The sequence below is a fragment of the Oryctolagus cuniculus genome, chromosome 19 (assembly GCF_051225735.1).
Source record: "Oryctolagus cuniculus isolate XC-2025 breed Fujian yellow rabbit chromosome 19, ASM5122573v1, whole genome shotgun sequence".
NCBI classification, from domain to species: Eukaryota; Metazoa; Chordata; class Mammalia; order Lagomorpha; family Leporidae; genus Oryctolagus; species Oryctolagus cuniculus.
Window position 1 is genome coordinate 62,194,079 of NC_142885.1, and position 24,043 is coordinate 62,218,121.

General features: G+C 50.1%; 1 protein-coding gene across 6 annotated transcripts in view; it reads right to left on the reverse strand.

Annotated features, from left to right (window-relative positions):
• Positions 1–24,043, reverse strand: part of SNX29 (sorting nexin 29) — a 473,360-nt gene that overhangs the window by 444,148 nt on the left and 5,169 nt on the right. For 5 of the 6 annotated variants that reach the window (XM_008257737.5, XM_051847819.3, XM_089321668.1 and 2 more), the window contains exons 2-3: positions 4,796–4,857; positions 1,657–1,709 (exon numbers count right to left, since the gene is read on the reverse strand). The exons of the other annotated variant lie outside the window; for it this stretch is intronic. In XM_008257737.5, the coding sequence (XP_008255959.2) occupies positions 1,657–1,709; positions 4,796–4,857 (115 nt within the window). The remainder of the gene's footprint in view (positions 1–1,656; positions 1,710–4,795; positions 4,858–24,043) is intronic. 6 annotated transcript variants of the gene reach the window in all.

Here is a 24,043-nt window from a genome sequence, read left to right on the forward strand (position 1 = left end):
CTGCCTCAGCGCTCACATGCCTCATGGTGGTGACAACAGTGCGAGGCAGTAACAGAGCTCTACGGAGCACCTTCTAGATGCTTCTAGGCACAGTAAACAGGAGAGCAAAGCATCCCTGCCCCCACAGAGCCAAAGCCGCAGTGAGGGAACACAGGCAGAAAGGGACAGTTTGTTAGGTAACAACTCTAATGCAGAAAAACTAAGCAAACACAGAGGGCGGGGAGTGTCATTTTCAATCTGTGCCTGTTTGAAATAATCCCTCAAAACTCTATAAATGCACCTCTAAAGGAATTATTCAGGGATGATCAAGTCGCAGAGAACAAGAGGATGAAAGAACAGCAAGGGAATGGCTGACTCTATTGGCTGGGCAGGGGCAAGAGAGGGACTTGGACAGTTTCCGGGGGTGGGGGTGGGGGCGGGGGTGTCGGGTGTGAATGCTGTGCAAGCGAGCTCCCCTCCCTCCTTCCCTTGCAGGAATGCTCCTCTGGCCACACCAGGGACCGCGGAGCATGAGTCAGCTCTGACGGGCTTGACAAAGCATTTCCAGCAAGCACTGGATGCCTCTTTGTCTCCCACCTTTGCCAAAAACGCACGCCTCTTCTTCCACCCAGTGTAAAAAACCTATGTCTTTCTTGGGTCACGAATGTCAATGGCAGTTTTTTGGACTTTTTTTAAAACCATAAAAGGAACACATAAGCAGAGTAGCAAAATACAAGAAATGCCAGGGGCCGGCACCGTGGCTCAATAGGCTAATCCTCCACCTAGCAGCGCCAGCACACCGGGTTCTAGTCCCGGTCGGGGCACCAGATTCTGTCCCGGTTGCCCCTCTTCCAGGCCAGCTCTCTGCTGTGGCCCAGGAGTGCAGTGGAGGATGGCCCAAGTGCTTGGGCCCTGCACCCGCATGGGAGACCAGGATAAGCACCTGGCTCCTGCCTTCAGATCAGCGCAGTGCACCGGCCGCGGCAGCCATTGGAGGGTGAACCAACAGCAAAAGGAAGACCTTTCTCTCTGTCTCTCTCTCTCACTGTCCACTCTGCCTGTCAAAAAAAAAAAAAAAAAGAAAAAGAAAAAGAAAGAAATGCCAGAAAGTGCAAATATTCCCAGCATTCCACCCCCAGCACTACCTCTGCTCACATTTAACACAGCTGGGGCCAAGCTGCACCCACATAATTTCACATCCTGCTGTTTATGTTTTATCATATGCATTTTCACTACCTGGCTAATTTTAAAATTTCTACAAATGCACTTTTTTGCTTAGAACAAATTCTATTCGGACATCATTTTTCATGGTCACATAACATTCCATCCCATTGATGCGGGATCATCAATCAACCACTTCCCACTATTTGGCTATTCAGGTTTCTAGAGTTTTCACAATTAAAAACTACCCTGAAATCGGGCATTCTCTTAATCCTGAAAAAAAAATAAATAAATAAATTGTTTTAGTTACCCTGAAAATAACATTACACAGAAAGGTCTTTCAGCGTAGATTCCTAGAAGCAGCATTACGGGAAGGTGTGTGGTCTCTGCATACGTGGTCCACAGCTGACCAGAAACAGACCCCCACACCTGCCAGCTGCACAGGCAGAGTGCAGAGCCGGACCTCTCGCCACTGCTCCGTCTGGACGGCGGCCGGTTTAGAAGCGATGCGCTTACCTGCTGTCGGAATCCGAGGCGATCTCCTTTCTCCCCCCAAAGCGGATCTGGCACTGCACAGAAAAAGAAACTTCTGAGACCAGCCGTTGGGAAGAGACATTCAGAATATCACACAGTGACGCCCCCAGGCCCTCGGGGTCAGGAGGAGGACACGGGAGCCCTGTGCCTTGGTGTCAGCACAGGACTTAGGAATGAGGAGAAGGGAGCATTTGGCAAAACAGTTGACAGTGGGACACCTATGGCTAATATCACAGATCTGGCTTCTGATTGCAGCTTAGAGCTAAGGCAGACCCGAGGAGGCAGCAGGTGATGGCTCAAGTGATTCGATCCCTGCCACCCACATGGGAGACCTGGACTGGGTTCCTGGTTCCCAGATCCTGGTTTGACCTGGGCCAGCCCTGGCCCTTGCAGGCATCTGAAGAATGAATCAGGAGATGGGAACTCACTCTTCTTTCTCTGTCTCTTTGCCTCTCAAATAAATAAATAAAGCGTTAAAAAGGGCAGACACCCAGACGTCAAAGTACCACTTAAAGGAAGCCCTTATCTCCCACTTGTACAGAAGAGAGCCTTGTGGGAAAACAATTACAACAGGAAAACAAACGTACATAGCCATCTGCGAATTCTCTAGGAGGTTGCTCCTATCTGTCAGCGGCTGAGCGTCTACAATGCAGGGCTCTTAACAGGTGAAAATTAAAACTTCCACAAATCTAGGATGACAGCTCCCTTCCGACAGAGCCCCAAGTCGCTACAACTCGCTGTAAGGCGACATCAATCAGGCTTCAAACAAGCCACTCCGCTGTGCTGGACAAGCACTCACCCAGGGTGAGTGAAATGGAAGCAAACTACATTGTTTTAAATTCTGATAAAACACAGAGAACATAAAACTTACCATTTTAACCATTTTTAGGTGCAACAAGCAATTCACTATATTGTGCAATACTCACCATTATCCAGCACGTTCTTTTAAAGGTATAGAATCTGTGCTATGGGTCACAGGCTTGTAGGATTCCAACGTCTGAGCAAGGACGCAAGGACACACACACACACACGCACGCACACACGGCTACTTGAAAAAGTTCAGGGACAGGAAATGGAATGCTCACAGAGGGTAGGGGAGATGAAACTGTCACTCAACCCTAGCAACATCCGAGCCCAAACCTGTGTCCCTTCCACCACACCAGGATGCCTGAAGGCTCGAGCAGGCGCTAAATTCTCTAGGCTTACTTCAACACTCAATACACACCCTGGTTAAAGTATTTCCCTCCCTATATTATAATCACTCATAAGGACACTTCAAAGAGTCCGCAGAAAATGGAATTAAAGGTTAAGTTTATTTTGGGCACTGGCATTGCAGCACAGAAAGTTAAGTCATCGCCTGCAATGCCAGAATCCCACACCAGAACACCAGTTCGAGTCTCAGCTGCTCCACTTCCAATCCAGCTCCCTGTTAATGTGACTGGGAAAACAGTGGAAGATGGCCCACGTACATGCCTGCTACCCACATGGGAGACCCAGATAGAGTTCCAGGCTCCAGGCTTTGGCCTGGACCAGTCTCAGGCACTGGAGCCATTTAGAACCAGCATACAGAACATCTCTCTTTCTCTGTCTCTCCTTCTCTCTCTCTGTAACTCTGCCTTTCAAATAAATAAATTGTTTATTTTTTTTAAAGGTAGGGGCAGGTGGGCATTGTGGCATAGTGGGTAAGGCCTCCACCTGTGATGCCAGCATGCAAATGAATGTTGGTTCAAGTCCCGGCTACTCCACTTCCGATCCTGCTCCTTGCTAATGGCCTAGGAAAAGCAGCAGAAGATGGCCCAAGTCTTTGGGCCCCTGTTACCCATGTGAAAGACCTGGATGAAACTCCTTGTTCCTGGCTTCAGCCTGGCCCAGCCCTGGCCATTGTAGCCATTTAGGAAGTGAACCAGTAGATGGAAAATCTCTCTCTCTCTCTCTATCTCTCCCTCTTTCTCTGAAACTCCTACTTTCAAAATAAATAAGTAAATAAATAAATAAATTTTTTTAAAAAAAAAAGTCCTTTTAGTACAAAGTTTGAAATTCATCAACAGTTTTTACATAACACATTTTCCATGAACTTTTTGAAGGGCCCTCCATAAAATGAGCTCCCCCAGGTTCGGATCTGAGCTCTGTCACTTCCTAATCTTGAGCCAGTCAGTGGATCTCCGTGAGTTTCATTTTTCATCTGTTAAACGAAAATAAGTGCAGGGTGGCTGGCACTGTGGCACAGCAGGTTAAATCCCTGGCCTGAAGCGCCGGCATCCCATATGGGTGCTGGTTTGCGACCCGGCTGCTCCTCTTTCGGATCCAGCTCTCTGTTATGGCCTGGGATAGCAATAGAAGATGGCCCAAGTCCTTGGGCCCCTGCACACGCGTGGGAGACCTGGAAAAAGCTCCTGGCTCCTGGCTCCGGATTGGTGCAGCTCCAGCCATTGCAGCCAATTGGGGAGTGAACCAGTGGATGGAAGACCTCTCTCTCTGTCTCGACCTCTCTCTCTGTCTCGACCTCTCTCTGTAACTCTGTCTTTCACATAAATAAATAAAAATCTTTAAAAAAAAAAATAGAAAAAAAAAAGAAGTGCAGGAATGCTCTCACAGGGTGGCGGGAAGCATGCAATGGAAAGCAGTGGGTGAAAATGACAGCTGACAGAGCACGCGGAGGGCACACACAGACAAGCAAAACGACTCCAGCCTCGTGCCCAAGCTCAGCTTCAAGCGCCACCAGAAGCCAGGCATCAGAAACAGTGTGAGCCGCCACTGCTGCTGGTAGCGGCAGAGGCCCTGGGGCAGCACCACTCCTCTGGTCTTGCTGTCCTCACGGGGTCCTAACCCCCAGCTGCCACTCTGCAGCTTTAAGATCTGCCCTAAAATACACTGGCTGGGAAATGAGAATGAAACCTGCATCAAGGCCCTCCTTAGGGGCCATCGTGCAGGATGGAGCCCTCAGGGGGCCTTGGAAAAGCAAGACGGAAGAACTACACCCACACACACTCTCCCCCTCTTCCCTGCCTCCCGGGGAGAACCATTAGCTTCAGTATTCCCAGACACAAAGCAGGAGTCTGTGCTTGGAAAGGGGGGAAAAATGACTGCTCCCTTTACAGCCACGTGAGTGCCCTCTTCTTACCTGCTTCACCGCATCCAGCAGCCGCTCCAGGAGAAACTGTCTTTTGTCATTGTTCTGTGATGCTAAAATGCAATGAGACTGAATTAGTTCCGTCTGATGTTAGCTTTCTGGTAAGACTATTTTCCAGACGTTATAGTGCATGGCTGGTCCCAGTCAGGATCACTTCTTTGATACTGATCCCCAGAAAGTCAACAGCAAGAGTAGGTATTAGTAATGCACATCACAACAAAGGGTGACCATCTGCCGGTTGCTGCATCACAGGGAAACAGCTAAAGAAACTCTGAAGAATGTGTCCAGACAGCCCAGGGGTTTCTCAGCCTTAACACTGTAGGATGGTTAGCAGATTCCTGGTCCCAATCCACCAGATGCCACTAGCACACACATAGCCAAGATGTAACAAAAATGTCTCCAGGGGCCGGCGCTGTGGCGAAGTAGGTTAATCCTCTGCCTGGGGCGCCGGCATCCCATATGGGTGCCAGTTCTAGTCCTAGCTGCTCCTCTTCCAATCCAGCTTTCTGCTGTGGCCTGGGAAAGCAGTAGAAAATGGCCCAAGAGCCTGAGCCCCTGCACCCACGTGGGAGGCTGGAAAAAAACACCTGGCTCCTGGCTTCGGATCAGCGCAGCTCTGGCCATTGCAGCCATTTGGGGAGTGAGCCAACGGAAGGAAGACCTTTCTCTCTGTCTCTCCCTCTCGCTGTCACTCTACCTCTCAAATAAATAAATAAAATCTTAAAAAAAAAAATGTCTCCAGATACCACCAAATATCCCCTAGGGAGAAAAATGGTCCAGAGGTGCCCACCAAGTTTTCTAGTCTGGCACACACCACTTGCTACATGAGCTCACCAACAACTCCAATATACCTTTCCCTGGCCACCTTCATCACCACACACTGAAAAACCTACTCACCCCGTTCTCTGCCTTAGCTAATCCTCCACCTTGTGGTGCCGGACACCGGGTTCTAGTCCTGGTCGGGGCGCCGGATTCTGTCCCGGTTGCCTCTCTTCCAGGCCAGCTCTCTGCTGTGGCCCGGGAGTGCAGTGGAGGATGGCCCAAGTGCTTGGGCCCTGCACCCCATGGGAGACCAGGAGAAGTACCTGGCTCCTGCCATCAGATCAGCGCGGTGTGCCGGCCGCAGCACACCGGCCGCAGCGGCCATTGGAGGGTGAACCAACGGCAAAGGAAGACCTTTCTCTCTGTCTCTCTTTCTCACTGTCCGCTCTGCCTGTCCAAAATAAATAAATTAATTAATTAATTAAAAAAAAAAAAAAAGAAGTCTTAAGAAGACCAAGGAGGGGACCAGGGCTGTGGCGCAGCAGGTTAAAGCCCCTGCCTGCAGCAATGGCATCCCAAACAGGCGCCAGTTCAAGTCTCGGCTGCTCCACTTCCTATCCAGCTCTCAGCTAAAGCACCTGGGAAAGCAGCAGAGGATGCCTCAAAGTCCTTGGGCCCCTGCACCCATGAGGGAAGACTCAGAAGGAGCTCCTGGCTTTGGATCAGCTCTGCTCCAGCCATTGTGGCTATTTGGGGAGTAAACCACTGGATGGAAGACCTCTCTCTCTCTCTCTCTCTCTCTCCCTCTCCCTCTCTCTGTAACTCTGTCTTTCAAATAAATCTTTTAAAAAAGAAGAAGAAGAAGGCCAAGGAGAAGTAAGCAGAAGTACACTGGGAGGCATCTGGGAAAGTTTTGCCTCTTTGATAAAAACAGAAGACATGAAGGGGGACCATCCCTTCCTCCATCCTTTGTACCATAGTCATAGTGCGGTGGGTTCGGCCAGAGCAGCATCCTGCCACGGTGAAGCTGTGTGCCTGAGGAAAAGGCCAAGACAGGCACAGGGAGGGCAGCCCTGAAATCACAGTCACTAAACCAATACTAGAAACAGACTAACTGCCACAAAACAAACCACCCATTGCACAAACCACTGTGGGCTGTCACCTGCAGCCAGAAGCATTCCTAACTGACACAGGACATGCAATGAACTGCGGCAAAGGCAAGTCGCAGCGCCAGGCGCACACTCGGCAGAGCTATGACTGGGGCTCCAAAAGAGGCCCAGAGACTCCAGCAAACAGACGTGGCTGTGGATGGTGACACACCAGGCACGGGGCACAGTCATTTCAAAGACACTCACATTCAAAAGGTACAAGAGTAGAAGCTCAGGGTGGACAAAGTGGCGCAACAGGTTAAGCTACCACTTGGAACATCTGCATCCCAAATCACAGTGCCAGTTTAAGTCCTACCTCTGCTTCTTTAAAAAAAAGAAAAAAGATGGCTGGTGCCACAGCTTACTTGGCTAATCATCCGCCTGCGGCGCCGGCACACCAGGTTCTAATCCCAGTTGGGGCGCCGGATTCTGTCCCAGTTGCCCCTCTTCCAGGCCAGCTCTCTGCTGTGGCCCGGAGTGCAGTGGAGGATGGCCCAAGTGCTTGGGCCCTGCACCTGCATGGGAGACCAGGAGGAAGCACCTGGCTCCTGGCTTCGGATCAGCGCAGCACACCGGCCATAGCGGCCATTTGAGGGTAAACCAACGGAAGGAAGACCTTTCTCTCTCTCTCTCTCACTGTCTAACTCTTCCTGTCAAAAAAAAAAAAAGATTTATTAGTTATTATTTATTTGAAAAGCAGAGTTAGAGAGAGAGAGAGACAGAGAGACAGAGATCTTCCGTCTGCTGGTTCACTCCCCAAATGACAGCAATGGGCAGTGCTGGGCCAGGCAGAAGCCAGGAGTCAGAAACTCCATTCAGTCTCTCCTGTGGGTATAGGGGCCCAAGTATTCAGGCTGTCCTCCGCAGCTTTCCCAGGTGCATTAGCAGGGAGCTGTATCAGAAGCAAAGCTCCTGGGACATGAACCAGCGCTTATATGGGATGCTGGCACTGTAGGTGGCAGTCCAACCCCCTGGGCCACAACACAGCCCCTACCACCTCCACTTCTGATCCAGCTTCCTACCAATGTGTCCTAGGGGGCAGCAGATAATGACTCAAGTGCTGGGCCCCTGTCATCCACGTAGGAGATCAACATAAAGTTCCAGGCTCCTAACGTCAGCCTGGCCCAGCCCTGGCTGTGGCAGACATTTGGGGAGCAAAGAAGCAGCTGGGAGACCTGACCGCTCCCTCCCTCTTCCTCTGCCTCTTCTTCTCCCTTTCCCCTCAGCAGCTCCTGCGAGCGGCACCAGGGAGGAGCCGCAGGCATTCACTGTCAGGGAGATGAGTTCTGAGTCCTGCATGTCCTCCACAGCACGCCTGAGCCAGGGGGCTGACAACCGCCCCTGCGTGTCGGGCATCACCTGCACGCCAGGTGCTAGGCTGAGCCTTAACCTCCTCACCCACTCCACAGGCCAACAACACCCCACGCCAGGTGTTGGGAAACTCAACTCGCAGTCATCGAGAATTCTGAGCTCTGATCCACACATTACTTAACTTGTACCGCGTGCCAGGCAGTGTTCTGAGTGCTGGGGACACGGGGGTGAAGTGGCATAAAAGAGCCGACTCCTCATGGAGCTAAAATTCTAACAGGAAGAAACAAGTAATTTGTAAGAAAGCTAACAAATGAGATGATGTTAGAGGGTCACACTAGGAAGAAAAACAAAATAGCGGATGCGGGCGGGCGGGGGGCAAGAGGTCTGCCCTAACCAGGCCAGCCACCAGGGCCTCTGCATGGGGGACATCTGAGCAGCGATGCAAGACAGGGAAGGCCAGCCTCCCAGCAGAGCAGGCAGCTGGAGACAGGCCCAGAGGCCTCAAGCTTGGCTTCTGGTTTTCAGTGACTGGAAAGAGGTCTGCTGTCACTTTTGTAGAAAGCAACAAGAGAGAAGGGCCAGCTCTGTGGTGCAGCAGGTTAACGCCCTGGCCTGAAGCACTAGCATCCCATAAGGGCGCCAGTTCTAGTCCTGGCTGCTCCTCTTCTGATCCAGCTCTCTGTTATGGCCTGGGAAAGCAGGAGAAGATGGCCCAAGACCTTGGGCCCCTGCACTCATGTGGGAGACCTGGAAGAAGCTCCTGGTTCCTGGCTTCGGATCAGTGCAGCTCTGGCCATTGAAGCCAATTGGAGAGTGAACCGTTGGATGGAAGACCTCTCTCTCTCTCTGCCTCTCCTCTCTCTGTATAACTCTGATTTTCAAATACATAAATAAATCTTTAAAAAAAAAAAAAAAAGAAAGAAAGAAAGCATGCAAGCAACAAGAGGGGAAAGATAAGACAGGCAGATGTGGGCCAGTCACACAGGGTCTTGTGGGCCACGATAAAAGAGTTAGCTCTGTCCTAATCTGTGCTTTGCTGTGTTTTCTAGTTTATTTATTTTGAAAGAGCTATAGACAGACAGACAGACAGAGATCTTCTTTCAGCTGGTTCACCCCCCAGGTGGTGGCGACAGCCAGCACTGGGCCAGGCCAGAGCCAGGAGCCCAGAGCTTTTATCTAGGTCTCCCAAATGGGTGTCAGGGGCCCAACTTCTTGGGCTACCTTCTTTTGCCTTCCTAGGTGCACTAGCAGGAAGCTGGATGGGAACCGGAGCAGCCAGGACATGAACTGGAGCCCATGTGCAATCGGCACATGGTGGTGGCTTGACCCATTAGGCCTAATTTGAACTTGTCCTGACGTGAGACCATGTCCCCAGAGAGCCCATTAATGTTATGGCCACCATATCAAGCCTCCTGCCCTACTCCAGGCCTAGCAGTAACACCAGCACACAGATACTTCAGGACACGCAGCAGAACAACTAGCTCCACAAACACTGCCCTTATTGGTGTTTTTTTTTTTTTGTTTTGTTTTGTTTTTAGAGAGATTTTTTTACTTATTTGAAAGGCAGAGTTACAAAGAGGCAGATGCAGAGAGGGGGGGGGGGAGGTCTTCCATCCGCTGCTTCACTCCCCAGATGACTGCAACACCCGGAGCTGGGCCAATCTGAAGCCAGGAGCCAGGAGCTTCCTCCAGGTCTCCCACTCAGGTGCAGGGGCCCAAGGACTTGGGCCATCTTCTACTGCTTTCCCAGGCCACAGCAGAGAGCTGGATCGGAAGTAGAGCATCTGGGACTCGAACCGGCACCCATATGGGATGCCAGCACTGCAGTATGGGGCTTTAACCCGCTGTGTCACAGTGCCAGCCCCGCTGTTATTGCTTTTTTCTGGAAGAGGTCTCTATCACAGATAGGATACACACCGTTCCCACCAGACCTGAGGCCATCCTGAATTGTTCTCCAGGAAGGTTACAGACCCCATCCGCCCGCGGCTGCCAGCACCTCTCCTGACACCTGTGTCCGTCCATGACCCCTGCTCTTTGCTTAGCAGCAGGTTAAGCCTCTGCTCTTCCCTCTCTGACATCAGAACAGAGAAGGAATCCTTTATCCAAGTACGAAACTCACCGGCTCCACTTGTCCTTGGGCAGTGCCAGCCAGAAGCCTAACAAGGTTTCCCCTTCTGGAAATGCCTTTGCTATTTTTTTTTTTTGACATCATAAAGGGAATTCATATTAAAAAAAAAAAAAAGGCAACAACAAAATCAGGGGGAAATGTACAAAGAACATTAAAATCTCCACCATCTCACCACTGATAATTTTTTAATGCAGTGCTTCTCAAACTCTCGTGCGTATGCAGATCTCCTGGGGATCTCCTAAAAGGTAGATTCTGACTCAAAAGATTGAGGGTGGGGTCTGCGGGTCTGTACCCACAAGCTCCCAGGTGCTGCTGGGGCTCCGGGCTCCTGACCACACTTGGACAGCAATGAGTTAGCACCCGCCCCGCCTGATGCATACAGCGTTCCTTCATATTTTCTGTAGGACTTTGCTCTACAGTTTGTTCTACAAGAAATGTCGGCAGCCTCCTCTCCTTTACTTCGTGATGGGGAAAGAGCCTGGGCTCGATATGAAAACAGCCCGAGGTTCGGCAGGTCTCAGCCCAGGAGCTCACCCTCCCTCGCTGCACTCTCCCGGCAGCTGACAAGCAACCTCGAGAGACAATCTTGACCACAGAAAGAGCACCCGTGGCCACCTGAGCCCTGAACAGCGCTTAAGAGATAGGACACAGGGAGCACAGGTGGCCTCAGGACCACTTGTCAAATGCAGGAGACACCCAGAGAGGCCCCCGGCACTGAGGAGTTGGGGGAGAAGCACCGAGTGGGAAGTCAAAAGGCCTGAGTTCTCACCCAAGCCCAGCCCCCTGCTGGCCACGTGACGGGAACAATTACTTCCCTTCTGGGGCATTGGTTTCTACAAGAGATCATGCCCTCTTCAGTCTGCAGTCCGCAAACGTGAGGACTCTGTGGCAAGCCAATCAATGTTCTCTTCTCTCCCCAATGAGGCCGAGAGAAAGCAGCACCCACACCAGGAAGCAGAAGAGTCCTCCAGCTTCAAGCATGTGGCCACCCGACAGAAGCAAGGGGCAGCCGCCTGGTTACTAAGCCCCAACTGCAGGCTAAGTCATTAGGTGACTGATTTACTTCAATCCTTGCAAAGAAGGAAAAGTTCCATCCAACAGAGAGGACTGAGGCTCAGTAACGAAAAGGCCTTTCCTAAGGATAGATCCGTAGAAGTGGTCGATTCTGAGTCCACTGGCTCCTGGCTCGGCCAAAGTTAAACCCTGCCCACCCTCAACCTCTGCAGCAAATCTGCCCTCACAGCCCTCTGCATGTTCAGGAGCCACTTCTTGGGGACAATCAAGTAACCAAAGCCCAGCCTTCCAGCTTCCTCCTTTCTCCAGGAGAGGCCCAAGCCCACAGCAGAAACCAGGATTCTTTTTCATTTCTTGTGTTTCACCATCAGAATGAAACTAGAAAATGTAAAGGTGCCCACGGGATCCCTCCAGGGATCCCCAAACCTGTCTGAGAAACCCAGTCATCCCCTAACTGTAACTCAGGAATCACCAGTGCAGGTGGAAAAAAACAAAAATCCACCCTCTGGGTCAGGTGCATCCCCTTGATCGTTAATGTTTAGCAATCTCAAGATCTAATGTTTAATTTCATGTTTAAGATCCCTGAGACCTACGTTAACTTTTATCACAAAACTCTAGGTTTCTGCCAGGATGCCCCACTCGAGTTATATACTAACATCCTAGAGAGAAAAGAGAAGTTAGGGATCTGAGGGATGTGGTTCAAATCCCCCACCAGCCGTAGGATCGGGAAGAAATTCCTTAACCTCTCTGCCTAGGCTCCTCATCAGACAGCCGCCCTCCGAGAGCCCTGGAATGACCGTGTGGTTGCACATGATGCACCTAGACCAGTGTCTAGTACATTCTAAGCACTCTAATACGTATTAGCTACCATTACTATTTTGTTGGCATCCTAGACATCTGGCCCCTAAAAGTCCCCTCAACTAGGTGCCTTCTCTCCAAAGCTCAGGTAAAGCCACCCAACCTGAGCCCTCAAGTCGCTGTCATGCGGGTGAAAAGGTGAGAGAGTCCCTGGCATGTGCGGAGGGGGCCAAGTGAGACGCAGACAGGCACTCCATATCTTCCTTTCGTTACCCTGGGTCCAGGAAAACACGGGTCCTGGGACAGAGCTGTGACACTTCAGGTTAAGCTAAGCTGCCGCTGGGGACCCCCACATCCCCACCCCCTATCGAGGACCACTTAGAGTCCCGGATGCTCGTTTCCTGAGCCAGCTTCCTGCTGATGCATCCTGGGACGCAGCAGATGGTCCAAGTACTTCAGTCTCTGCTACCCACGTGAGAAACCTGGATGGATTTCTGGGCTCCTGGCTTTTGTCTGGCCCAGCCCTGGCTATTGTGGGCATTTAGAGAGTGAACCAGTAGACAGAAGATCTGTCTCTGTCTCTCTATGTCTATCTCTCTTTGTCACTCTGTCAAGTAGAAGAAAGTGGTAAAAATAAATAAATAAATAAATAAAATTTAAATTTTAAAAATATGGGGCTCATTCCACAGAGGGCCCCAGCCACATGTTTCAACAGTGCGATCTCACTGCTTCTCCATGCAGCGGCAGAGGCAAAGGCAAAGGCCAGCCAGGCATTTCTCTGATCTAAGGCTGACTGTGAGAGCCTTGCAATGCACTAAACAGGTATGAGAAAGAAAAAAAAAGAAAGCTCTGGTGCCTGGGTGCCTACTGTATGCCAGGAAGTCAGCAGACGGTCACAGTGCAGAGGCAGAGCCCCCGGGCTCCCTGACTGTTAGGCACGTGTTCTTCCCCACCACAGCACCCTGCCATCCTGCAAAAACAAGAACTTGAGCTGTGCTTTCAAACATGGGAAGGACCATGAAGGTAAATTTTCAGAGACAGAACACACAGGAGTGACTGCCTGGGGTGTGCGTAGATAAGGTGCATCCGGGGCTTCCTCTGGGACAAGACAGAGGTGGTGACTACACAGCAGTGCCCGCGCACTGCCTGTCACTGAACTGCTCATTTTCAATCAATGGTTAATTCTAGGTCACGTGACGGTCCCCTCATTGCAAGAAAGATTACGACAGGTAGGCTCTGGCCAAGGGAACATTTCCAGACAAAGGAGCAGGTGCAGTAGGATTCCCCCAAGGGAAGGAAGAGACAGCTCCAGAAGGCACCCAGGCGCACATGGAATAACAGGAAAACCATCCCTAATCACCTCCAGATTTTTCATTAGACTGAGAGAAGCGTGCCTGTGTGATCCTAGGAGGTCCTAATAGAAGATGGCACACACACTCGGGTAAAGGGGGTCCAAAGAGGTTTACTCATAAGGAGCCCCTCCCTGGAGTGGGTGTAGACAAGCAATTCTCAGATCACACACACACACACACACACACACCCCGGGGACACTGAGCAATAGCCACGGAAGTTTCTGGTTATCATAAGTGGGAGGCTGGCTACCAGTATCTACAGGTAGAGAGGCTGGACACACTACTAGACCATCCCGCAGTACACAGGGTGCCACCTAAACAGAACCAAAAACTGCCTCAGTCAAAATGTCAGCCGTACTGCAGGCACGAAGTAGGTCTGACTGTCCCATTTCACAGATGATGAAACTGAGGCTCTGAGAAGCCAAACAGCTGAACCTCCACTTGCGCTCTGAATCCCAGCGCCTCTCAGATGCTCAAGAACTGGCTCCAGCAATTGTCCCTCTTTCTCCCACATCATCAACTTTTCCTTCTTGTCTCTACAATCCCAGCAGCTGTATGGACGTCATATGTGCCACAAATGTAATAAACACCATGCCTTGCTCCCACATGCCCCTCCAGTCAGACCCCGTAGCTCTGCAGTCCCGGCCAGCACGGCTCTTTCTTCACAAGACCTACCAGGCCCTGCGGGAGCCACCCCTACCCCACTGCTGTTCCGGCTCTGGGCCTTTTGCTCTGCTCTCCTTCACCCTGCACTGAATTATCCACACAGTGGCCAGCACATGTAGAAGCACAGATGAATATACGGTAAAGGACTTATTGCTGTTACAGGATACACAGTGCTATTATGCGGTTCATTCAACGTGCCTGCAAGACTTGTCTACCAAGCTGCAGGGGCCTGTCACAGACAGACGGCTTGTGCTTCTGATTTCCACTGTACACACCGGCACCTGTAGCATACCCTAGAAACAGCAAGGTTTGCAGACAGCCAGAGAGTCAGAATTGGAGGCGGGAACTCCACAACCTGGCCACTGCAGTGGGAAAGCAGCCACAGACAATGCATTAAACCACAGGCCTGGGGATGGATTTAACGGACCATTGCCCTAGCAGCAGCGGAGGCAGAGGGGGGTTAAAAATTAAAACAGTACTGTCTGTGTTTCCAGACACTACAGCCACCCTGCAGTTAGAGAGCTGTAAGTCCAAGTTCCCAGCAGGCTGCAGACGAGGCCCGCTTCCTAACCACGGTCCCATGTTCCCTCAGCCCCTAACCACAATCCCACACACGGCCTTGCAGAGGACAGGTGCATCACTTGTCACTGGTACACGTGCAGCCACAGGGGCTGCCTGGCGTTACTGGCTCAGTGACGAGTCTCGTGTTGTTGCTGCTGCTCATTCATTTGTACCCCACTGATGAAAATTCACGACATCCCAAAATCAGAAACGGGAAGAAAGCAGACGTGAAGGAGGAGGGCTGCCCAACATTTGCCAGGGACACAAACAAGACTGGACCCTCCGGGGCCTACCGGGTCCGGGGAGAATGGAAATGAGATCGGTGGGCAGGGAAGCAGAAAACAAGGTCAGGTGGAGGTTGTGGGCTGGGCAGGTGCCCTGCAGGGAAGGCAGCTACTCGGCTCCTGCCGCGGGAACCTCACATAGCACTAGCAACTGCCCCATCAGCTAGTTTTACAAAAGAGGCTAAAAACCCACACTGGTGCCTACTTATACTCTGTCTAGGGCTTTCCGGCCAGCTCTGCATGCAAGCACCACACATGTGGGGGCCAGGTCAGCCACCAATTTGCTATCCTGAGGTACACATTTGACCTTCACATGTACCTTCAAGGTGGACGCTCCCAGCCCACTTGTAGCAGATGAAGAAACTGGGGCTCAGAGACATTGATCTGTTTGCCCAAGGAACAGCTGACAAACCCAACACTCTGCTCCCCAGCTTATCCTTCCAAACTCAACAGCACCAAGCTAACCCACCCCACCGGATGGCTCAACTTTTTTTTTTTTTAAAGATTACTTTATTTAAAAGTCAAAGTTAGACACAGAGAGAAGGAGAGGCAGAGAGAGAGAGGTCTTCCATCCGCCGGTTCACTCCCCAATTGGCTGCAACAGCCAGAGCTGCACTGATCAGAAGCCAGGAGCCAGGAGCTTCCTCCAGGTCTTCCCACGCGGGTGCAGGGGCCCAAGGACTTGGGCCATCTTCTACTGCTTTCCTAGGCCATATCAGAGAGTTGGATCGGAAGTGGAGCAGCAGGGACTTGAACAGGTGTTCATATGGGATGCTGGCTGGTTTTACCTGCTACACCACAGCACCGGTCCCAATGGCTCAACTTGCATACAGAGAGTGGGCTCCCTCTGCAAAGTGCCATCAAAGAAAACCAACCTGCAGATGAATGGCTCAACTATTACCTCCTTACTACCGAGAGTCCCGCAGGCGCACACAGGGCTAGGATGTTGGGAAAGCATAAGCCAGAAGGTGATGGGCTGCAGCCTGCCTTGCTGAGCTGGCATTCCTGAGCGCCACTCACAAGAGCAGGGCAACGATTCAATCAAGCCTCCTGTGGGACACACTTCTGTGGGCCTCCAAGTGGCGCTTTAAGCAGACTGAGCACAATGAGGCAGTGGGTTGACTGCTCACTCTTCCCCAAATCCAGGGCACTGCCTCCCCGCACTGCAGGGCCAAGTGATACAGCGGGGCCACGAGGAGGGGACAGAACGTCCAGCACTATACAGTGGGAAGCGGCGTGCTCTGCTGGAGGCAGACGGGCTCTGTGATGTCTAAGATCAGAGACCAAGGCAACAGCAGATGCACAAAGAAGCAAAGAATGGGGACGACAACTGGCTGCAGAGCAGGGGTCAGCAACATTTTCTGTAAAGAGCAAAACAGTTAAGTATCTTGGGCACTGCAGGCCATTCAGTTTCCCTCACAGTTACGCAGTTCTGCCACTGTGCTGTGAAAGCAGCCACAGACAATAGTAAATGAATGAGTGTGGCTTTGTTCCAATAAAACTTTATTTACAAAACAAGTGGCTAATTCCTGCTATAGAGAGAAAAAAAAAACTAAAATGGCAGTGTGCAAATATCTTGAAGAGAAAGGGTATCTTCCCTCATGATTAGAGATGCAAATTATATACTAATAAGCATCACCTGTCACCACTACTTCACTACTAAAGTAACCAAGAAACATTTAGCATTAAGTACTCCAGGGCTGATAAAGCTGTATCAGGTATTTTCACTGGTAGCAATTTACAGGTATGGTAAGTTTTGAAAAGCAAAAGCTACAAAATATCAAGATGCCTTTCTGACACTTTGGAAATTAAGCCAAGAACACTTGGAGGAAATGACAAGATAAGGAAGCAACAGCTATTTCACCGATTCCTCTACCCTCCAGGCACTGAGTAAGGTACTACACACTCATTATCTGCTTAGATTTCTGTTCCATCCGATAAGTGGTCCAGCTACCCTCAGAGGGAGTTTAAATCCAGGGATGTCTGCATCAGAAGCTTCCTCTACTGCAACCCACAGCCGCCTTGAACACGCCTTGAACACGCATGGTGAGCACCATGCGTGTCCTGGAATAGCAGTCAGGCATTAAGCCAGTCCCTAAGGCAAATCCAGCTGCTGCCTGTCTTTCTAAATAAAGTTTTATTGGAACTCATCCACCTCCCTTCATTTACCTATTGCCTGTGGCTGCTTTCCCACTACAACAACAAAGATGAGGCTCTGGAGCAGAGGCCAGATGACCCACAAAGCAGAAAACAGTTACTATGTAGCCCTTCACACAAACCTTCATCAGGCTTGCCCTAGAACATCAGAACCGGAATTTACCCTTTTCTGCTACAATAGCAGGAAGGTTAAATAACTGCCTTACATCAGTTTGGCAGAATGTTAGGCTACTTTTTATCATCATTGTGAAGAGAAGGAATATGGATAAATACTATACCTTAAGTGGAAACAACCAAGTCAAAGGCAGGCTCATGCAACTGTGTAAAATGCAGACATATACTTTGAACAAAGACAAGTAGAATTCCTAAAAATCTAAATATTTAATGTGCTACAAGGTGTATTTATAGGCACATTCTAAGTTTTCAAAACAGTCTTTAATGTCATTTTGGCTTTTTGATTTTTTTTTTCAAGTTGGGAGAGAAAACAGGCAGATGAGAGAAAAGAAAAATAGAATGGGAGCGGGAACTGTTCCCTCCCCAGAGGCAGGTGCTCTGGGGTGGGTAGAGGAAGCACTACCCCCAGGCCTCTGAGGGCTCCTGAACCAACAGCAAAGTCAGGACAAGGGACAGGGTCCTCACTCCCTGCTGGAAGCTTCCAGCTGCTCCCTCTCCACAGAAACATGCTCCCTCACAGCTCCTCCGGCCTCAGCAGCCACCAGTTCTCACCTTTCCAGGGAGTCCTCTGCCTCTGTTAGGCCTTGGCTCAGACCATTAGAGGATATGACAAACTCCATGTTGTTGAATCAGTCTGATCACCTGCCACATGCAATTGAAAAGAGACCTGGCTAACATATCTACCATTACTCCAGCAAAACTGCCTCGGCTATGTCCACTCAATCTGCTCCAAGACACCAAAGGGAATGTTAGGTGTAAGACAGAAATGAGCCCATGCGTGTAAGAGGCGCCTAAGGAAGACAAAGCACCTGCAGAAAGAAATGTAGCAGCGTCTAGCAGTCTTGGAAATACACCTGGGAAGCAGCCTAGTACTAGACACTACCAAGTCCTGCCCATACCTCGGTAACTGTATAGGTGGTCCCAGCCTTCCCTGCAAAGGAACGCATCCCTAGGAGAATCCTCTCTGCCCAGCGCCAAGTGGACCACCCAATATGGTAACACTGGTCAATAAGACCTTGGGCGGAATATTACCTATTTCACACCCAGCAAACACCCTGTCCAAGAGAAGAGGGTGAGGGGAAGGAGAAATGGTCAGAAGACCCGGACCCCATTCCCTCAGGTGCCCCAGGCTGCAGACACACTGCACTCTTAGTCCCTTCCCGAGACGCCCACCAGGCCTCTCAAGTGCACAGCTCTCAGCTCCCAGCCCTCCACTGAGACGGCTGCCTGCCCACTCAGGTTTATTCTCTCCGTCGAGCTATGTACCCTCACTTACTATGTAACCTTGCTTACCCCAGCCTGAATGACTGGGCATGTAACCGGGTGTCAACTAACAGAAGCAGACAATTTGCACTCATGAAATGCAAAGCTGGGAAGCTGATGCTTCAAGGCTGGACTGCTGGCTTCCCACTGAACCATGTCCAAAGGCACAGATGATTGGCTTGTTCTTTACCTCAGGTTCTTTTCCAGAGCCAGAGAACCTGGTCTCACCACCTGTGGACCTCAAGGACCACATGAGGAGACAGAAAAGGATGCATGCCATCTATCTAGTGATAAGCCGTGGCACCTGACACTAGAGACCTGCAGCTCTTTTGTGATTTTGCCACGCCAGCACCTCTTCCTTATAACTCTTTCATAAGCCCACAAACACCCTCATCCCACAGAGCAGCAGTCTGCAATGCTCTCATCTTTCCTTCACCCCAAAACCCTGTCCTCCTTATTTTGATCGACACCAGAGACAGGGACCCAGCTTTTGGTAACTGACACTGATTCTGTATGCAGGGGGTCCCATCCATTCTGACAGATGCCTTGCTCCATTAAACCTTGCTACCTTGCTTCCCACTACTCTGTCTCAGGCCTGAATTTTTTCTTGCAGGAAGACAAGAACCTATATTCCAGTCATCTCCACTAACAGTAATAGCCCCTTGCTGAATGACAGAGGAGACGCCAAAACAGAGTCCAAAAAAGGTTTTCCAAATGATGAACCAGAAATTCTGGCCAGTCCCTGCTGCCTCTGCAGCCCTCATTCTTACTGGCAGCAAAAGAAATCAGTAAAAAATGAGCAGGCATTGTAGCCCAGCAATCGGGCTGTGGTTTGGGATGTATACATCCATATCAAAGAGCCTGGTTTGAGTACCAGCTCCTCCAGGCTTTGGATCCAGCTTCCTGACAAGGCACCTGGGAGGCAATGGATAACTGCCCAAGAACCTGGGTCCCGGCTACCCACAGGGGAGACCCACTGCAGTTCCCGGCTCCAGCCTGGCCAAGCCCTGGCTATTGTGGGCATTTGTGGAATAAATCAGCACATGGAAGCTCTCGATCTTGATTCTTCTCTCTCTCTCTCTCTCTCTCTCTCTCTCTCTCTCTCTTGTTCTCTCTCTGTCTCCTTCCCACATTCCACTTCTGTCACTGATACAAGATAAGGTACCTAGCTGAACTGGAGATCACAAACCACAAACCCTTGGCCCCATGTAATTCTATCCTATTTGTTCATCTGAACTCCCCCTTCCAGGGATGCCCTATTTTCATCAGGACCTGGGAATGTTTCATCACCATGTAAATACGTATATTTACTACATGTGGAATTTTATGGGGGTATCCACAGACCCTCATCAAAGGAGGTGCTGAGAAGTACTCAGAGACGAAGGCTAAAGGAGATACTGAGCTGCCCTCTGCTTCCCTTCCCACACTTGTTTCTCACTCTGGCCCACTCCACTCCTCAACCACACCCATGCGTGTGCGTGTTCGCTTTCTCACCTTTTAAATAAACTCTCTGTGCACCATGTACTTGTCTATGCTTAAATGCTTCTCTGAGCAGAAGGTGCAAGAACCTGGAATAATTAGACCCCACCTCTCCCATTTCAACTCTGCCTTTCAAATAAATCAATAAATCTAGAACTAGAAATAAATAAACCACTACAATCACTTTTGCGGGGGAAGCAATCAGGAATAATTAACACTTTGATGCTAAAGCTACTTTTGGAAAGTCACCCCAAAGACATAAAACTCCCTTGCAAAAAAATATTCACTGTATCATTACTTACAAGGGGAATTCAAAAAAGGAGATGGGGAGAAAGATAAGCTAAGTTGATGCAAATGCAGCCCATAGCTCAAACTGTGCTCCATGCCAAATGACAGAGGTGCAGCCCACAGAAGGCAGCAGCAGGACACCTGCAATGTCATCAGGTGACATTATCATTTAGGATGAAAGCAAAATACACATTTATATGATAATGATAAAGCTACTTTGGTTGGGGCCAGCACTGTGGCGTAGTAGATGGGGCATCCTATGTGGGCACCCATGCAAGTCCCACCTGTTCCATTTCCAATCTAGCTCTCAGCTATGGCCTGGGAAGGCAACAGAAGATGCCCCAAGTACTTGGGCTTCTGCATCCTCATGGGAGACCCGGAAGAAGCTGCTGGCTCCTGGCTTTGGATCAGCACAGCTCTGGCTGTTGTGGCCAATTGGGGAGTGAACCAGCGGATGGAAGACCTCTCTCTCCCTCTTTTTCTCTCTCTCTGCCTCTCCTTCTCTCTTTGTGTAACTCTGACCTTCAAATAAATAAATAAATCTTTAAAAAAAATTACTTCAGTCTGTCTCAGTGTTCCTCAATCTTCAGCCATCCCAACCTTGAAGTGCTAGCAGCACAGATGTGACATGCATCTGTTTCTACAGGCCACGCGTCCGTGCTTTATACAGAAAAGGACATTTCTGTCTCCCGAGAAGCAACTTCCGACCCCTTGGGGGAGGTGTCCCTGCCACGGAGAGCACACAGCCTGTGTCAGGGGAAGGCAGTAGCAGCAGGAAGGTGCTTTATCTGCAGTACGTGCACAGTGGCAGAACTAACAGATGCTCCAAAAATCTTGACTTTCAGTTCCAAATTTTAAGAAGACTGAGAGAGCCATGCAACCAAGAAGCAGGAGCCAACCTCAGCAGGACGGAGCCCCTTGCAACTTGCTCACAGAGGAAGTGGTCACAGGTTTGCTGACGGTGGATTCTTAGTTTAAAATAAAAAATAAAGGATTTATTTATTTATTTATTTATTTATTTATTACTAAGGCAGAGCAACAGAGAGACAGGGAAAGACAGATAGATATCATCCAGTCACGGCTGCAACAGTGAGGCCGGTGCCAGGAGCCAGGAATTCTATCCAGGTCTCCCACATGGGTGGCAGGGACCCAAGGACTTGAGCCCACCTCCCTCACCACCACCCCCGCCCGCTGCCTCTCAGGGTGCACATTAACAGGAAGCTGGGTAGGAAGCAGATAGGAACCAACGCTCCAAAGTGGATGCCGGCGTCATAAGCAGTACTTAACCAGCACTATGATGCCAGCCCCAGAACCCTTACTCTTTTTTTTAAAAGATGTATTTATGTATGTATTTATGTATTTGAGAAGTAGAGACACAGAGAGAGGAAAAGAGAGAGAAAGGCTTCCATCTGCTGGTTCACTCCAATGGCTGGAGCTGGGCCAATCTGAAGCCAGGAGCCAGGAGCTTTCTCCGGGTCCCCACCATAGGTACAGGGGCCCAAGAACTTGGGCCATCTTCTGCTGCTTTCTCAGGCCATAGCAGAGAGCTGGATAGGAAGAGGAGCGTCCAGGACTTGCACCAGGGCCCATATGGGATGCCAGCACCGCAGGTGTCGACTTTACAGCTAAACCACAGTGCCGGACCCTCAGACCCTTACTTCTGACATTCGGCCATGAAAGATCAAGCCAGTGCCTTCATGAGGAAAAAACATGTTGATAATATCACTTTTCTGCTTTGAATGAAAAACCACAAATATTCTTTTTCCATTCACTCTTTTCAGCTGATTCTTGAATCCCAGTTCAGGCCAGACAATGCCAAGGAGAAAACCAGGACCTTCAACAACCCAGGAAAATACAAAAAAGCTGCCAAAACAAACAAATCGCCCACTTAGCCTAAAACTCTGATCCACCAGGCCCACAGAACCCATCTGTTGCACACAAATTCTTCTACTTCTCTGGGCTCGGTTTTCTACGCCCTAGAAACAGGGATTCCAGTGTCTTCCTAACTATAGCAGGGCTCCTGAAAGGGGCATCAGGGACCTTCGAGGGTGAAGCCCCACAAAGGACAATGCTTGAGGGTAACAAGCAGTCTCTGGCCCTACAGGTTCGACTCTTCCAGTAACACAAGCACGATCTGGAAATCAGAATTCCTTAGTCTGAAGAAGCTGGGGACCAAATGTTTCTACCTGCTCGATTTTTCAAAGAAAACCACTGTGACCACTACCACCCTGGGACAACCTCCCACATGGGTGTGGCTGGCATCTTTCTTCCTGACAATTTGTTTACTTCCACGCACACATCCGAATCCACAAACGCTGGTCCTTGTGTACGTGCTTTCGTGTGCAGCAAGGGACACATTTAGGTATAATTCTGCACTCTCCTTTTTCTACAGAGTGTAATATTGAGATACTGCCATGTTTTCCATCATGTGAGCACGCTACATTATGTGTCTCCACTTCCCTATTTGGTCATCCTACTTGTTTCAGGCTCATGACACCCATTTATCTTGTGTATGCATCACCTAGAGCCATTCCACTTCCTGGTTGTGTGTAATTAATGTATTCAACCTTGAACCCATCTGAAGTCTGACTCAAACATTTTCAACTCAAAAATACAGTAGACTCTAATTGACAATTTACAGGACACACAAGAGACTGAGAAACATGTTAAGGCACACCCCTAAAATGCAATCAGCAAAATCCTACAAAGGATCCTAAGGATAACTATCTGTGTTTCCTCTAGCAACAACAACAAAAAGAATGCAAAGGGAAAGGAGAGAGATGAAAGGGGAATCTGTAGTTTAAGAAAGGATCTCGGGGCCGGCGCCGCGGCTCACTAGGCTAATCCTCCGCCTTGCGGCGCCGGCACACCGGGTTCTAGTCCCGGTCGGGGCGCCAGATTCTGTCCCGGTTGCCCCTCTTCCAGGCCAGCTCTCTGCTGTGGCCAGGGAGTGCAGTGGAGGATGGCCCAGGTGCTTGGGCCCTGCACCCCATGGGAGACCAGGAGAAGCACCTGGCTCCTGCTTCGGATAGGCGCGGTGTGCTGGCTGCAGAGCGCCAGCCGCAGCGGCCATTGGAGGGTGAACCAACGGCAAAGGAAGACCTTTCTCTCTGTCTCTCTCTCTCTCTCACTGTCTACTCTGCCTGTCAAAAAATAAAATAAAAAAAGAAAGGATCTCGTGCTTTTGTGCAATGTTAAGAAAGTGGAAAAACATAACAGAGAATTGGATGAAAGTTTTATAAATGTACCTGATAAAGGACTTACATCCAGAAATCATATAGGATTCTTGTAGCATCACAGTAAAAAGACAAGCAACCAATGAGAAACTACACAAAAGATGTGAGTAGACATTTTTCCCCCAAAGAAGCTAAAGGATCCAAAACACGTGAAAGAATGGACATCGTGGTGTAGTGGGTTCAGCTGCCTCTTGGGACGCCCACATCCCATATTCACAGCTTGGGTTCAAGTCCCAGCTCCTCCGCTTCCAATCCGATTCCCCACTAATGTGTCTGAGAGGCGGGAGACGATGGTTCAGGAACTTGGGCCCCTGCCACCCACATGGAGATCCAGATGGAATTCCTGGCTCCTGGCTTTGGCCTAGCCAAGACCCAGCTGTGCAGGCATTTGGGGAGTGAACCAGCAGACAGAAGATCTCTACCTATCTATCGCTATAAACACAAATCAAAACCACAGAGAGATACTGCTTCACGCCCCTAGAATGCCTACCACCAAAGTGTGTTGCTGAGGATGTAAAGAAACCAGAGCCCGGGCCGGCGCCGTGGCTCAATAGGCTAATCCTCCGCCTTGCGGCGCCGGCACCCCGGGTTCTAGTCCCGGTCGGGGCACCGGATTCT